Source organism: Apostichopus japonicus, chromosome 12 (genome assembly GCF_037975245.1).
Source record: "Apostichopus japonicus isolate 1M-3 chromosome 12, ASM3797524v1, whole genome shotgun sequence".
Lineage (NCBI taxonomy): Eukaryota > Metazoa > Echinodermata > Holothuroidea > Aspidochirotida > Stichopodidae > Apostichopus > Apostichopus japonicus.
Genome location: NC_092572.1, coordinates 27,112,386 through 27,130,073, shown reverse-complemented (window position 1 = coordinate 27,130,073; position 17,688 = coordinate 27,112,386). Strand labels below are relative to the sequence as shown.

Below are 17,688 nucleotides of genomic sequence, written 5' to 3'. Positions count from 1 at the left end.
TTTTTCTACTAAACTAAACTGAATGAGGTAAGTTAACAATATATACCACATTGTTACACTTTGATCACAAAGCGGCGTAATGGTGATTGAGTAACGACTAAAGTCATTTGTATTTTCTATCACTCTATATCGCTTACAAGTTATTTAATTCAGGATTGGCAGTTACAGATTTGGAGTTTCTATGTTTGATTTTGTCATCTTCTTGATAAGAACACATAAATCACTGTTCCACACGTTATTTTATTTTATTTATTAATTACTTTTTGTTGCAGTCGAGGCAATCAGTATTTGTGACTGAGAGATGCAAAATTTAACAACCTCCTGACGCCATGGTATGACCTTTGTTATCTTTACAACACTGTACCACATGTGTTACTTATTTTATGAGATAGACTTAAGCAAAGACACCACTGCGAAGCTTTACTAGCTATTGTTTTTACCTGCTTCTGCACTGTTTACACTCTCGTGATGTCCTAGTTTTATAACATATATCAATTTTATGTCAGATTAATTTGTGTAGTCAAAATTTATGACAAATATCTGGTGTTCAGTTTTTGCTATTCGTTTTTGAGTTATCACAATTTGAGACGGGACTAGTCTCTATTCATCAGGGCTTATTCATGCCACAGAGTTAATGCCTCTCCATATGAACTTCAGTGACGTGTTCATGCCACGAAAGTGTCCATTAGCTATAGGTTGCATCCAAAAACCCGCCGTTTGTACTGAACGGCAGGTTTTCCAGTTGGTTAGCTGACTGATCAGTCCCATCTTTTCACACCTCAGTTGAGCTACCTATTCATCTATTATGCAACTCTTCACACAGCTAGTAGCCAAATCACTATCAGATCAAGGCAGACATTGCAAGGTGTGAACAAATCAACTCTTCCAAACTAATTAGTCTGTTTGCAGAAGAGATAAAGTTTCAGTAAGTTGAGGTCAGGAGAGCTGAAAAATGCAAAATATGGCTAATAGACTAATTCTCGTCATGTAACATTGTATCAACACAGCTTACCAGCTAATTAACTTAGCAGCAAGAGCTTGAAAGGCAAAAATTAAACTTTATATATAATGTTGACGGAGAGATTAGGATTTAGCCGTGCCAGTGCTAACATGCATGAACACATTTCTTACCTTCTGATGCCTTAATTTCTGTCAACCAAGATTCCATCTCATCGTACTGAGTACCTTCAGAAACCCTGTCGGTCTTTGTTAAGTGGCTGGGATCTTCATACTTTGATATGCTTGGCATCTAAACAATGAGCCAATAACATTAAATTACACTGAGAAGCAGACTGTAAAATGTCCACCCTAAGGTGAAGACTGGCATGGAAAGTTTGATGTTCACCTGAAATCACCGGTTTTACATGTTCTAACTCAACCTTCTGGTTGTACCATTTAATAGCAAACTAAGTTGCATTTCTCTAAATTCAGTTATTGAGCTGTAGACAATTATCTTTCTAATTCAACCTTTTCTTCCCACTAAAATATTATAGCCTTTATTATTAGTCTTCTAAATTGCCATAAATTTCACTGACATTGAACGGTTTCCTATGATTATTTTAAATTCAGTCAGTGACAATTATTGAGAGGGTATCATAAATAATATGATAAGGCACAAGACATCGATAAAACAGAGCAATATTCTAGTTGGCTGGATAAGCCATAAGTGCAATGTAGCTAATGACAGTGACAAAAAATAGTCAATAAATGCAAAAGTCGAATTGCGGTGACCTAATTAAATGTGGATCATGAAATTTGCTCAATACAGATATACAGATAAAAATATTCCAATAATAATAACTTTACTTTTACTGCTTAGCACATTGAAAGAAGTATTATTTCAAGCAGGAATCAGAGTATATCTTCAAAATATCATGCTATCGGCCAACTGTCTGATGCAAAAAGATGACACTATCAAAATGATATATTATAATTTGTATCCTATTGGATGGAAGTTTAAAACTAGAAAAAGTCCATCTTGGAGACACTACAATATACCTCTTCTTTTCAATTGCCAGTCACTAAAATAGACAAACACAAGTTTAATGCCTACTTTTGCTAATATAAAAGACCTGTGAGGCAGAATAAAAATCACTACCATAGGTGTAATATTTTTGCATTAAATATGAATAAAATGTTGGAATCTAAACATTTGTTGGGAATTGAAGCCTGCATAAAGCAATAAATATTCTCTCAGGTCTTTTAGTAAGCAAAAAGAAACTGTATGGAAGTTTTTTTAGCACATATACTGTAGTGAATGCTTATATCCAAGCACTCACTAGTAGTATTACAAACCTCCACAGTCACCATGAAATCCGCAAGTTGTGTGTCTTGCCCAACATTGAAGAAACATGTCATATCTCCTGACACATTGGAGTCTTTTCTCTCAAGTTCAAAAGAAGAGAAACCCCACTGATTTGTAGCGACATGCTCAAACGGTATCTCCTAGGGAATAAAACAAAATTACTCATCTTGTAAAAGCTCTGTATTGCCCTATGCATTAAATATAAATATAAATTCACAGTATGAAATATTTAATCTCTGAATAAAACATTATTTGTGTCCATCCTCTGCTATGTCAGGGGATAATTCAGGATACAACACCGTTGACTCTCTTTGTTCTTTGTTGCATGGCCTCTTATGATCTGTGACCTCAACCAACTTCGATACGGATCTTGTATTGATAAAAGTGATAAAGAAGATAAGTATTAACTTCAAACAAAATGGATGTACAGTACCTGTGAGTTATCATGTTCATGAGGCCTTTAACATTTGACCTCCACATATTGTAATATGATCGAACTTCAACCAACATGTACCTTTGGAGTTAGAAGTGTGGGCATCACATACATACATATTTTCCTAGAACATACATTTTAAAATTTGGATCCTGAAAATAAAAACAAGTTTTTATACAACCACTCCATATAAAGGCATCTGCATGTTCAAAGAAAATAAGAGTATCAGGACTGCAAAATCAGTAATAATCCAGTTGCATGCCAAATTCTTCACATAGTCAAACATTTTACATCTATGCTAACATCATAATGCCTTCACAGAAATGTTGATGACTCACAATCTCATTGGTAAGGTTAAAGGACTAAAACGTGATGGATTGATCTGCTGTGCAGATTTTAACTCATTCCAAATAACAATCGGAGTGAGTGCTAAATTAGGAATGAAAGCTGGTTTCTTGGACAAAGGTTTTTTATCTTGGGAGCTACGTATGTTTAACACAATGTTAAAGACAACGAAGAGACCATTTCCTTGCAAACATTCAGACACAGTCTCATTCAAAGTGCTTAACGTTCCTGTTGTTAAAAAAAGAGCCCTATACTCTGATTTCTTACTATTACCCCAAAATTCTTCAAGACCATAAAGTTCCAAATTTTATTTAGTTTGAGGAACAATTACAACTTGGGATGGTCAATACTTTCTGATTCACTGTTCATTAACACATCGCACTTAGCTTTCCAAATATGCTTCCATAATTACATTAAAAAACATTCAAAGAATAGTCCAAATTGTTTCATACTAATGACGGATAAAAACACCTAACAACACATCACAAAAGCATAGACAAGTAAAACCTGATTTTCACGTAGGGAGATAATAACATTTGAAGCTTACCACAAGCGCCCACAGTTTATACCACACAGACACGGCTGTAAAGTCATAGATTCACATTGTCCAGAAAGCCCAAATTACATCTAGGGCATCTATCACTGCTTCCTAAAATTGCATTCTATAGGAGTTATATGTATAAAAATATTTCAGACCATTCACCCACATACTGTAAATACCATTAACATGTAAATTTGTTGTATTGTGACTTACAACGCAGTGTTAGAGAATTCGAGCTAAGTTGACTGAATGCAGAAACTATCAGGACTACTAGCCAACAAGAGTTCAATAGCATTGAGAGGCACACTCACCTTTACTTTATTTACTGCTAGCCTGTTAATAAGTCAATTCTTGGCATAACGAGGAGATTGCAACAATGAAAGATTTCATGAGCATAAGAAAATTGGAATGGCAAAATCGTTTTTTGGTGTTTTGGTGTCACCTATATGTTTGACAAACAGACATTAGTTAAAGTGTCTCTATAAAGTACATGGTCAACAATTGTAGGATATATATATATTTATATATATATATATGCAAAGTAAATCTGTAATGTCTCATTCATGCTCATACTTGTTACATTTTCCGGGGCAACATGTTTTAGACTGACAGTCTATTGAGAAATCAATAAACATTTTGTGGGTGCTTCCTCTTTTTTAATTGAAATATGCAGCTCAACTAAAATGTTGGCAATAGTAGTTCATACCTCACAAAGTACACCACTTTCGGGAAAAAATAGCAAGATTTGATCACGACAAGTATTTTGAAAGTTCAGAAGTAGTTATTCATACCCAATATCAAATCAAAGGTAATTCACACTCAAGTTTAAGTAAGCAGACTACTACTTACTCCCATATTTTTATAGTTTCCTTAATTTTGGTCACTCAAATGGAGTAGCAATATCACACTTTTTTCTGCATGTTGCCAACATACCTTACGGTTTTGACCATGATTAATCCAACTTGTTGATTTGGATATGTTTATCTCAGCCACCAAAGGATGTCTTCCTTCTTTATAAAATACTGCAGGCATTCGATGCAACAGAACTGCATGGTTTCTATCTGACATGAGATCCTTTCATGCAAAATCAGACAAAGCAACAAAATAGAGATGAGAAAAGCAGCTCATGTATATAAACCTATGCTTTCATTAAATATGACACTATATTTCACAATTATAATTCATACAAACAATGTATTGCATGACCGAATAGTTTGCTGCAGATTCTAAAGTGAAGAAACCATTTTAATCCACATTTAGCACCTGGTGATTGATCGAGAGATCAATATACAGTCATGGGATCAGTTACCAGTGAAGCAATTAATGACAAAGATGTAAGTCTCGTATGTGTTTGTATGTTTTCTTGTATGTCGCAATTATTTATATATAGTATCATTTGATTAATTATTACCGATTATGACACTAATTTGTAAACTTTACTTTGTAAACTCTCCTTTGAATGGCGTTTATTTAACAGAGATATACAGTTGTTGGAAATCCATCTGCAATACACATACACAGTGACAGTCACTGTAGTGACTGCTTGATATGTTAGGCTCAACATATAGCATACTATACAGCTTTGAAACAGACAGGTTAGGTAATGCGCCCGAACATGCATTACACTGGTGATTTTGAAATAACCTTTTTCTTAACAAAGGCAAGATATTGTCTTTAAATTCTGTTAAGCTTTAATATGGCTTTTCCTTCTCTCAATTTTTAAGGGGTCAAACTGGGGGTAACAGTACCTGATCATGGTTATGTGCTGAAGGATTTATATTGGCAAATACAGCTTTACCTACAGTACAGAGCTTTTGAATAACTTACATCCTGTACACCTGGTAAATCCCAATAATACCCAATTTCAAGATGTGTTCTCGTATCTGTAAAAGACAGGTTCTTAGCTGCAAACAACTGGATATTCTTTCCAGCAACTATTTCATCACCTGCGATAAATCTTTTCCAGCTAAAACTTGTAAGCATTACTGTGATCTTATCTTCTACCAGGTGATATTCAGCATCAATATCCATCCAGACTGGTTGACAACCTACCAAACACAACAAAAATTAAAAAGGACAAACCAGAAAGAAACAAGAAAAGTTATAAGTGATTTGACACCTTAGTTAAAATCGGGCATATTTTATGCTTATTTAACCAAATAGCTGGGAATCAATGTATGAATACTTCTGAAAATTTTCACAAAGCTCTACAATGTGAAATAAAATGAACTTTATCAGACCAATACTCTTCCAAAATCATAGAATTAGATGTATTTATACATAACAATATATAAATAATGTCACAATGTTTTTGTTCTATGTTAATACCACTTACAGGTAGTAACCTGCACTACATTTTCATATAAATATTAAGTCTAATCATAGAATGATAAGTTGGTGTAGGAATGAACGGTTAATGGCCACCGCCATACTGTATATACTACTTCAAAACAAAAACAAAATGATTTATTATTTGCTGCCAATGAGGGGTGGACGTTTTCGAGTCAATAATAATAGAGAGAGAACAAAAACTTTAAAGACTAATTCAATTCATTATGTCATCTTTTCAACACAATTTCATGATATATGACCCATGAGACTTAAAATAAACTTAGTCATGTAGCTGTAATTAATACTGTATCCAGTATTCCAATCCAGTGTAACATTAATCAAAAATGCAGCTGTTAAGTAATAATGTATTAATTATAGTTAAATCACTTAGAAATCTGATATCTGAAGATTGCCTTCTGGAGACATTATGGCCACAAGCCTTAGTCTACACTGTTTGGTCTCTGTTGAGATGAACTGACCTTTGATCTCCATAATAAACTACAAAATGTTTATTTAAACTCAGCATGAGAAGTAACTCATAGTGTAATATTCATGCAGGTATCACTTGTCATGTGGTTACATGGTTTTCAGGCTTTTACCAGTCCCTGCTGAGCTAGACCTACAGTAAATGACAACGAAGTGAAGTGTTCATCTAACCAATATTTTTGTGATTATTCTATTAATATATAGCTTTTGACCCATTGACCAAATCTACTTACTAGGGTATTAAGGCGGCACACAATGTATAATTTACATTGAAGAGGAAAATATTCATACAGAAAGTGTTGCTGCAAGATGACAAAATATTACGAACTTGCAGTGGGTTATTTTACAATATAAAGAACGATGGATGAGGTTTTCACATAAAGGTGCATAACTTTTTGGAATCTGGAAAAGCATCATTAACATTTTTTTAAAACTCTCTTGTTCCTAACCATTACAGCTTGCGGTTGATTTTTATGATTTGATTAATTTTCAAACAATCATCTGTAGGATTGGGAGAAATTTTGGTTCATTTGTGGAGAAGTTGTAGCTCCTTTAAAAGAACGAAAGATGTTTATTTGAAAAGTGTTTTGTTATGCTTTGCCGAGCTACGAAGTTGCATACTTGCACATTTCAGGTATCATATTTACAAGCCATTCGCCATATCATCTAATCGCACAGAATTTTTTGAACAATTGATTCAGTGTTAGAACGATTGTGTTTGCATTAACAGGGAATTAAGAACAGAATAAAACCATTTGATTTGTAGGCTGTTTGATCAACATTACCTGCTGCGTGATCACTGCTCTGTATCTTTGCTTTCCTTTCAAATCCTTTCTTGAGAACCAAACAATGAGGATATGTCAAAGCTGCTGGCTTCAGTAATTGTAGATTACTAGGTAGAAGTTCAATTACCCCTGACGAGTTACTATCCAATGAGTCATCCATTTGAATTTCACTGGGTAGAATAACTGTCATCTGAATTTGGCACTCCTCTCTTAGAGCACCACAGGGTATTTCTAAACGGACACCATGTTTTGTCAACTCTAGGACTCCTCCTTCCTCGTTCAGTACTGTGCACACTATTAGAGTGAGTGATACTTGTTTAAAAAATGATATATATTTAATGGCAGGAAATACAAAAATATGCACGATATACAGCAAACGGAGAGCATTTAGAAATTTCCAATTATAAATTACTTGACGAATTTTGAGTTATTGTAAGCGCAATATGCAATTACAGCTGCTTTTCGTTACAATTCTATGAACAATGCATTCAGTGACCATAACAATATAATTATAAGCTATAGACAAGATTACTCTTGACAATACTAAAGGATATACATAAAATCTTTGTGCATGAATTGATACAAACCTTAGTACAATATGTAATGTCTTTGCACCTTCCATCCTCATGGTCTCAACATCCAAGAAGGTACAGACTAATTTAACATCATTTCCAATTCCCATAACGTCGCCTTTTTCTTTACATTTCTTCATTTAGTTCCATTACTAATCATCTTCCATAAATTCTCACCCCTCTGTAGAATTCATCTCCACAGCAATTTACTCATCTCTTTTATCTCACCACTGTTCTGACAAATTTATTCTATTCGTTATCTATTGAACCAAATTAGTCTGTTTATCTCTTCTAAGTGTGTCCCAAATCTCTGCTTTGGTTTCAGCTATCATCTGAAGAAGTTCTGGCTAGGGTCCAAAGGTCAAGCTATTATTATGATCATGCAAGTTTTAAATGTTGAGTAACTTAATTTTTTTACAAGGTGTCAATACTTTAACCTCTATTGACCTCTGTTAATCCATAGGATATTTAAATGGAGATCTTGATATTATAAGTCTTTGGAGATAACCAAAATAGGAAGGTCAAATCACTGCAATAGAGGTGCATCCCCATCGGGGTGCGGTTAAACAACCTAATGTTGGGTGTCACACGATCCTATATTCTTTGCTCAACTTCTTTTGCACCCAGCCATGGGGCAATCAGGCATCCTGGTCTGTAATCACGAGCTGCTATAGCAATACTCTACTCTCCATATACTCTGTACAAGTAAATGATGCTACAGTTACAGTTATCAAAGCTGTATTTTGCTCTGAATTTTGTTTCAACACCTGTGGGTGTTTTTTAACAGTAGAAGAAAGGTAACAAAGAAGCACGTTTTGCACCATTATATCACAGCAATGTGACCATACTACTATTTAACAGAGATTATTTACACACAAAGTAATGTCAAAACATACTAAAACTACTTTAATAGACACAAAATTATCCAGACTCTAGCCTACTTTTGGATCCCACATTCTGGAACTTTCAGGGGCAGAATTGGTCGTGTGTTTGGTGTATTTGAAGATATTCAACCAGCAAAACAGAATACATTGACATGTTCTGTGCACCACAGGAGCTCCCGAGAACATAAAGCATAATCTATGCAGTTGGATTGAAATTACAGGGAACATTTGTGTTATTTTTTTGTTGAATAACAACAAAAAGACAAGTCAAAACTTTTAAAGTTGCTAGTACCTAACAGTCATCTCTTAATATTTTTGGGCAATACAGAGTGTTACATAAAACATTTTCCAATCTGTTCTGTAGTATTTATGATTGCACTTAACTCACCTTTAGTATGGCTATAAACTCTCTTACGTCCCTTTGTACGCTTTTTTTGCTTCCCTATTTCTGTAGTTGTATTTCATGTAATAGAATGAACATAATTAAGATAGTTAAAAACAAGGCACAGATTTTAATAAAGCTTCAATAGTTAATTTTGACCACTGATTATGTTCCTGTGACACTTGACAAAACTTGACTAGGCATAATGATCCAACATCGAAAAAATTACATGATGCTACTTATTATATCAAAGTAACTTCAGGACAGTATGAGTATATGTTAATGGTGTATTAGCTAGGCTTACTAACACTTTCACTGCAAGAAAGGTACATCTTCACTCTGGTGGTGGCCATACTTATTCTATATCTGGCTATTGATATTAACAAACTTCTACAACAGTCGCCTCTCTGAGCAGCTAGTACTGCCAATTAAAAAATTATAGTAAATGCCTCAAAAAAAAAACTTATGAGGAATAAATAACATTTAATTGTGTCACTGATTAAGTGGCTGGTACATTTGTTTTAATGTTTCCTTTAAAATAGGTTCAATCCAAACCTGAATGTGGCAAAACTACCAAGCGATCTACTCACGTTTACAACTGCAACGTTGATGTCCTGATAGCGCCTCTTGTTTCATCTTTGGGCGAAATGTGTGTTGCTGGTAATAACAATTTTCATCTTAAAACAGATGTAAAGATGTAAAAGATGTTAAAGAAAAATTCTGCTGATAAAGGTGTAATGATCTTATATCAAAGTAGATGTACAATTTGATCACCGTGTGACTTAACAAATATTTTGCTGCATTCTTAGCAGAACACGAAAGCAGTGATCAAATATTAAGTAGTCAAGGAAATTGGAATACTCTGGGGGTAATTTTGTAAAGTATGAGTCATCAGCAAAGTGCTTATTGTTAAGCTTGTACTTGTAATATGTTAACTTATTTCCTGTAATGATATATTGTATTTATCATGTACAAACATATGAGACATGAATTTGGAAATGAAATATAAAATTAAGGCATGTTTGTTAACCTTACGCACTGAGCATATTAGCTACAGCACTTCATGCCCAGGAGAACTTTTTATGACTTCAAAAGTGTGTGTGTGTGTGTATATATATATATATATATATATATATACACACACACACACATATATATATATATATATATTGTGGAATGCCAATGCAAGAAAAAGTATCCTGTTCCAGAGTACAATGCAAGTTAAAATCATTTTAGCTCCATTACCAAATCGAGGCCATACTGCCAGGTAAGGAATCTATCAAACACTTGGCAACTAATATTAGTGTCACAGTCTGCTGCATAATCATTGAAGATGTTAGCATTGATGAAGCTTATCCATAAAAAAGGATTGATATTCTATTTTCAAGTTAAGTTTGCGTGCACCCTCTGTTAGCTACCTAATATTATCGTAGACATGCAATCACTATGACCTACGAAATATACTCAACTCAATGTTCATATTCTTTCTGCATTTTTCTTCTTTGTTTGCTAAAATATTGCATCTTGATGTTCTCTTCTCATTGGTGACATGAATTCTGCTTTCTAAGATTCTCCAGAGTCTGCATTTCTTCCCAACTCCTTTGAAATTCATCAAATGTCTTCCCTTGCATGATAAATGGAATTTAAAAAAAAACAACGAAATATAATACCAGAGATGTTTTACCTGTTTCAACTCTTGGCAGGGAACATTGTGGGCTATCACGACGAAGCGTTGCCGGGTCTTGTATCTCACCAGAATGCTGCTGGTTATCCACTACTTGAAGCTTGTCCACCTACATTTTTAATTGAACATTATTGGTTAACAATTGGAATTCACAGGAAACACAAGTCAGCTCATTCTCTTTTATTCATTTGAAGAAGAAAAAAACATATGTTAAAGAATAATCTGCGATGTCACCAAACGAAAAATATCAAGCTGTTTTTCTGAATTTTTATCAAAACTTAGAAACTTACATATGGATTACATACACAAATATAGAAAATAAAGATAGCCATTTTAGTTTAACTTGTCACTTTATTACCAATTGTGATACTTAGCCATTGTTAACAAGTCTCAAATTCATGACAACGACAAGGTAATTAATTAAGCCAACTGTGCGAAACACAAACTATTGTACCGAATCTTCTCTTCCTGGTTGAATTGACCATTGGTCATTTTATATATCAGGAATAAGATAAATAAGTATATGTCAAGATTATACAACATGTAGTGCTTTGCTCTAGTACTTGCTCACGGTTCAGTAACTTTATCAGTGAGAATGTTGTGTAGTTTGAGCAGATTGGAGATGCTGATGTAACTATTGGTACGTTAATATATTTCCTACGAGAATAAGAGCTATATAAGTCAAGTCTTCAAAAGAGTGGCTAGAGAGAGCTACTTTGTAATCCAATCCAACTTCATTTTGAGATAAACGTTAAACGTTTTGTGGCGCTTTTTTTCTTAAAACAGAGATGTGCTATCTTAATGGATTGCTCATCGGTTAAATGCTACAACTTGCTCCAAGACTCTAAACAGCTTAATTATGCCATCAAATATATTTAGAGAACATTTTTGTTTTTGTCATCACATATTCATATACCTTGCTTCAGATCATGTAGCTTTTCTAGACACATATTAATTCAGAAAATTTCTAATGGTCCTGAAAATGCAAACCCTACCTCGATTACTTCTGGTAACTCAATTTTATTAGTTTCCTCTGCTTGCCATAGAGATATCTTGACTCCTATGTTTAGGGTATTATCAATTTTATTCAATGCAAACTGACATTTGGTCTGTCCACGCTTCAACTTCAAGGTTTCCAGTTCCTGTCAAAGAAAACACAACACGAGCTTGACAAAAAGCATGTTAATAATTAAAAGTGACTATGTAATACATGCACCATGTTTTAGCAGTCATTGAATTCCTATGCATTTTCACTTTACATCCCCTTTTTCACTAATTCTCAATATCCACTATTATTAAAAAGTTATTCCCAGTAAAACGTACTTCATTGTATCCTTTCAGAAAAATAAAGTATTTATGCAAGTGAACTAGAAAGTAAGAACAAGAACTCTTTGGTTCAGATTACAGCAAACTATTACAAGTCCTTCCTTTGGGTGACGATAAAAATGTTAATGAAACCAGTTGCATATGCAAAAGTTCTCTTTTCATTACTAGTAATTACAAGAATCAGCTAATCTTTTACCATGTCTTGTGAGGAAAAAATCTTCATCGTTTTAATGAGGCAAAGTGAAATGCTATGTGAGTTGATCAGGTTAACATTGAATACAATTACATAATTAGAATAACATAAAATCTGCTTACATAAAGGATAATATAATGTAAAGTCTAGTGTTAAATAGGTAAATCCATATAGAGGACTATGAACTGTGGTGTTAGATAAAATAAGGCCTAGTTACTCAAGTTTTAACCATGATATCAAATGACTCTGTCAAGAACAGTTTCTAAGCATGCTTTAATGAAAGAGGCATCCAGCAATGACATATAATGTGACAGTGAAGCTTGGTATATTTTGTAAAAGATATAATAAATCTAAATATGTAAATTGTACTAGAAGAATATATACGCTGCAAACGTATGTTAGGTGTAAAGGTTGCTCTGAAAATTCCCAATACTTTATAACAAGTTATAATTGTGACATTAAAGCAACATTTTAAGCATTATGCATCAAATGCAAACATAATTTATAAAAAAATAGAATGTCATTTGAATTTTATGATGACTTGTCAATTAAAGGCAAGTGAAGTTTTTTTTCAATATGCAACTTGCACCCATGCATGTGTTTACTACTAAAAATCTTTTGGCCCTTAATTTGAACTACCATTCTTAAGTTACAATATACACATACCTTTTTGCTCTCAAGATTACGAATCCTCCAGTTGTTATCGCACAGTTCAATATTTGCCATCACTGGCTTTTCCCAGTTGCAAATAAGGAATGAATTTTCTGTGTCCAGTTTTTTCTTAGAATGAATGTTCTGCTCCTCCTTCAAAGCCTGTTAAAAGCAAAGAAATAACAAACATCAATAGATATCAACTAAAAACATTCACATTTAGTAAATATGCATAAAAAATTATGGATAATAACGTTCCAAATGGTTTAACAACTGCAAGATTAATTCACATGAAATTCAAAACAATCTTTGAAATGTTTTCTTTAGAGCATGAAATGAAACTTCATTAACATTCACACTCACCAAGCTGTAGAATGCAAACACTATCAAATAAAAACCTAACATACACTTCAATATAATTACAATAAAAGCAAGAACATTGCTTGTCTGCATTATAAATTCAATTTACCATTGGACTTCCAAGACTTAGTTATATATATATAAATTTTTTGCCATCATTTATTGTCAAATCTTTTGCCATAATAACAAACTTATAAAAACATATATATGACACTAATTAACTGTTTGATTACAAATATTCAATATTCAAAGAGCATAGCACAATTACTAAAAGTGTCTCTTTGAGATTGTATGATAGAGGTCCTCGATGTTTACCATGATCTAAATGTTTATCAACTTGTAACAGAAATGTTAATTTATACAAAAATTCGTTAACGTTGGGAATGCTCAAATTTACTTTCTTCTGGAATATATAGTATTTGATATAAAAAATTCAACGGATGCTTCAATAATAGTTGATAGCCGAAAATATATATCCGACTTGGAAAAAATAAATTGTCTATAAAAAATGTGTTGCTCAACATTTAAAACAAAATCAAAAGAATTTTACACTCTCAAAACAAATGTCCAATAGTCTCCTCCTTGAGGCCACAGAAAGTACACCCTGAATTGTCAATTAAACCCATCAAACTCTGAAGATGGTTTGTCCCAAGTATACGATGAAGAAAACAAAATTGAAAGTCTTGTAATTTTGTCTCCCTTAACGAGTTGAAACGTATTTGAAAGATAACACGCCAGTGTAGAGAGCTATAATCAAAATTACATTCCACTCAACAATTCACTTAGGAATAATTACGTGTCCCTGAATTAGCTGCTTATAAATGAAACGAGATAGTGATGCTTTGTTATGAATTATCTTCAAAGGAATTTCCTCGATACCATTGCAGTCATCATCTAATGACCTTCTCCAATGACCTGGGGTAGCATTTATAATGCCACAGTAAAATGTGAAAAGGCAATTTATATCGAATTTCGGATTAACATCAAGAAAACTTAAGAACCGGTGAATTGCATCTAAAAGATTATGAATAAGAATCAGATTTTTCTCGTACCAATGTTTGTAAAAAATAACATCATTGTTTACTTTAATATTGTGGTTATTCCAGATAATTTGATGGATGAAATTGCCAGTAGGATTCTTATAAGCAAGTGGAGACCAAGCATATATAACGTCATTTATGAAATGATTTTCCGTTTTAACGTCGCCTGGCATAAAATTACATTCAAATAGAAATATTTTACCAAACTTCTTAACTCAGTAATAACAACTGAGTGTATATCATGGTGGAGTATAAAGTGTCCCTAGAGAAAGTGTAAATTTTTCTTTAGTCAAGTGACCTTTGTTTAGTACTGTTTTAGAGAAGAACTAAAAGTATTACCTTAATTACTTTTCATATTCTATTTCAATAAACACTTTCAAATCAATTAATCCTAATTTTCTATAGCACTGAAGTGAAAATTGTTTATCACGAGGTAAAATCCTGTTCAAGAGAGTTGAAGTATAAATAATATTCACAGAAATAACCTTTATTTTAGAACACCCTTGAAATTATCAAAATAGTTGTCAACTTTACACTGCAAATGACAACCCCTACATTTTGGTTAAACCTACATTTTCACTCCATCTGAAGTATTCATACAAATAATGAGTGTTCAAATGAACCATGGATTTTAGCAAGTGTTGGAAGCAAAAAGGGCTGCTTCAGGACACTTTTAAAGCTGTCATCTACACTTCCCATGTTACCTTTTTACTTTCAAATTGAATTACAAATTAAGTGCCAGTTATGAGAACTTAATTACCTTGAGGATCAAGTTTTTATCATCCATAGGACACATCCATACAGTTAATATGAGATCTTCATCTACATGAAAGACCTTGTCAACAAAAGGAACCACTGACACAGTACGATCTGATGGTAAAGACAAAGTATGCTGCAATTCAGAGTTTGAACTACAACCAGATATTAAGATGCATAAACAATGATGACAACAAAAACACATGTTTTACTCCATATTACGATGCCATACAATTTGTAAATTATGTTAGGGAGGTTCAATCGAAACATCTGCCAAATCATTGGAACTTGTTTGATTACCTTAAACCATCTTGCAGATTTGATAGGTTTTTAGTGATTTTCAAAAATACAATATCATAGCAATGTAAGTCATTATAATCATTGTGAATCAATAATATTATAAACATGAATATCAAAGTATCGATATTTCTAAAATACTGGTACTGATATGAAAATTTCTGTGCAGAAGTATGCTAAGAACCAATCAATCAAATTCATACATTACTACTTCTTGGAAGTTGCTAATAAAGCATTAGTTTATTCCATTGCAATTATATTTTTAGTACTATTTAGGTTCGGTAATTAACTTTTGATTCAATCACGACAATTAAGCTGCCCTAATTTACTGACGTATATTTCTCCTATCAATGTGATGCAAAACATTTACAAAGTGCAGGATATGTTATCAAGTATAGCTACACCTAAATGAAGCTACTGGAAACTGTTCTCTAGTGTCATTTGACTTACCAAAATACAAGTTTGGTATTGCGTCTTTTCAGATTGATTGTGCAAACACACTGACATTATACTAGGCTCACCAGAGCAGCCTCTACTTACAATAGTTGGTATGGTTTGCTGGTAGAGCTAGTTCAGCCTGTTCAACCAAGGTATCTTTTTGCAATCTCGTCATGTGCATGTCGCATGTCTGTTGAATGAATCACAAGACTATATCATGTAAAAATGAAATGTTTTTTCAATGTCACATAAGCAGAGCAACAAATAGAGGGAGTCCAATTCATTGGCACAGTTCTCATTTCAAACGAAGGTATAATGAGTTACCTGTAATAAGTATAAGTAATTCTCCCGCACCAAATTTTACTCAACCAACTTGAGCAGCATCAATACAAATCCATGATAGTTTATCTTTTCAACCCAAACCACAGCCAGCTCAAGCCAACCTCTACAATTGATTAAAATGACAAATCTAGCCATAAATTCGCACATATGCAGAGCATAGTGTAAGCTATAGCAACATGCATCTGCTACATTAACGAGTGTTAGGTGTAGGCTAAATTGTGCATGTTTAATTGTCATTAGTTTCAAAATACTTTCTGCGAACTTTATGCATATTTAATAAAATTGAAGCAACTAGTTGATCAAACAATACTGTAAAGAGTTTAGTATTAAAAATCGTACATGTACCAATGATATGTTAATTTCACCTTGGTTATTATAAAACAATAGAGGTGTTGTTATATGTATGTGTCATACACAAGTGTTCATTGTTCACTTCTTTCAGACAATGCATGTATCGATCACCGTCATTTAATATCATAGTAACAGGCTTACAAATAATAACTAAAATTAATCAATCAAATAGTAAATTAATGAAATAAGTAGATGATTTTCTTCAAATTTCTCTGTTTCTTGTTTTCTGTTTAGGGTAAAAGAGTGTTGCATTGTGAAAACTAACACAGGGCTTTAAACAGGATATTAGACGCTTGTGCAACCAGATAGCCAACAGGGTTAGTGATTCTTTGCCAAATTTTGTATGTGGAAATTCAACAGTAACTCTGTTAACAATATTTTTGAGTGTTTACCTACTGGATCTACTTCCAACTTATGAAGTTTATTCAAGCTTCACTTCTTCAATTATTGTGTTTACAATGTGGTCAGACTTTAACCTTTGTGAACCACACCTGAACTTGACATTTCACAGAAAGTGTAAAAAAAAAATTATAATCAAAATGTTGATACACATATAATATGTAGTGTATCCAACATTCCTTGTCCTGGGCTGCTACCTTGTCGGGATGGATAAGCTTGTGTGGTTTATGCAATTAACCTTGTAGTCATTTTAAGACCCTGGTATGTACAGCACCTTTCTTTTTCACAAAGAGGCTATTTTGCCGTATCTATTTGATGAACTGCACAGGGAACAACCGTGGCAACGCGATAGTTTGATACCTGGGCCTTGCACATTTCTCCAAGGTATCTTATGTTTTCTTTTGATTTTTGGCAGATTCACTTCGGAATAGCGAAGACGCCAATCAGGTTTGCCAATTGGACCCACTTCCCTCAAAATGTTTATTCAAGCCCTGCCTCCCGCAGTGAACAATCACTTGGCATTAGATTGGTTTGTACACTGCAAGACGGTCGCTAATTGCTGTGGAAGAAACATGATCTCACATGTCTCGCAATATCGTAATAATAATATGATTACAGATTTTGTGGTTTCACGCCCCTCTTTGGAGAAGTGTCCAAGACGTTTGTATCAGATAGATCCCTGAGCATGTAAAATACAGTGGTCAAGCACATTTGTGGTATGTAGAAACGGACTCTGAGGCATGAACAGTTTGTACGCGAGAACAAGAGTATTACAAACGACTTGGAC

The 17,688-nt window shown here is 33.5% G+C and overlaps 1 protein-coding gene across 3 annotated transcripts in view; it reads right to left on the bottom strand.

Annotated features, from left to right (window-relative positions):
- Positions 1 to 950: 950 nt before the first annotated feature.
- LOC139976806 (uncharacterized) overlaps positions 951 to 17,688 on the bottom strand; it is a 38,856-nt gene continuing 22,118 nt past the window's right edge. For 2 of the 3 annotated variants that reach the window (XM_071985597.1, XM_071985598.1), the window contains 12 exons: positions 15,912 to 15,999; positions 15,079 to 15,188; positions 12,934 to 13,080; positions 11,744 to 11,890; positions 10,749 to 10,857; positions 9,655 to 9,741; positions 9,071 to 9,130; positions 7,227 to 7,520; positions 5,452 to 5,672; positions 4,558 to 4,698; positions 2,296 to 2,445; positions 951 to 1,249 (listed from right to left, as the gene is read on the bottom strand). In XM_071985597.1, the coding sequence (XP_071841698.1) occupies positions 1,106 to 1,249; positions 2,296 to 2,445; positions 4,558 to 4,698; positions 5,452 to 5,672; positions 7,227 to 7,520; positions 9,071 to 9,130; positions 9,655 to 9,741; positions 10,749 to 10,857; positions 11,744 to 11,890; positions 12,934 to 13,080; positions 15,079 to 15,188; positions 15,912 to 15,999 (1,698 nt within the window). In that variant the 3' untranslated portion in view covers positions 951 to 1,105. Of the gene's footprint in view, positions 1,250 to 2,295; positions 2,446 to 4,557; positions 4,699 to 5,451; positions 5,673 to 6,368; positions 6,575 to 7,226; positions 7,521 to 9,070; positions 9,131 to 9,654; positions 9,742 to 10,748; positions 10,858 to 11,743; positions 11,891 to 12,933; positions 13,081 to 15,078; positions 15,189 to 15,911; positions 16,000 to 17,688 lie in introns of those variants that run through there. The other variant, XR_011796276.1, reaches the window with a different exon arrangement.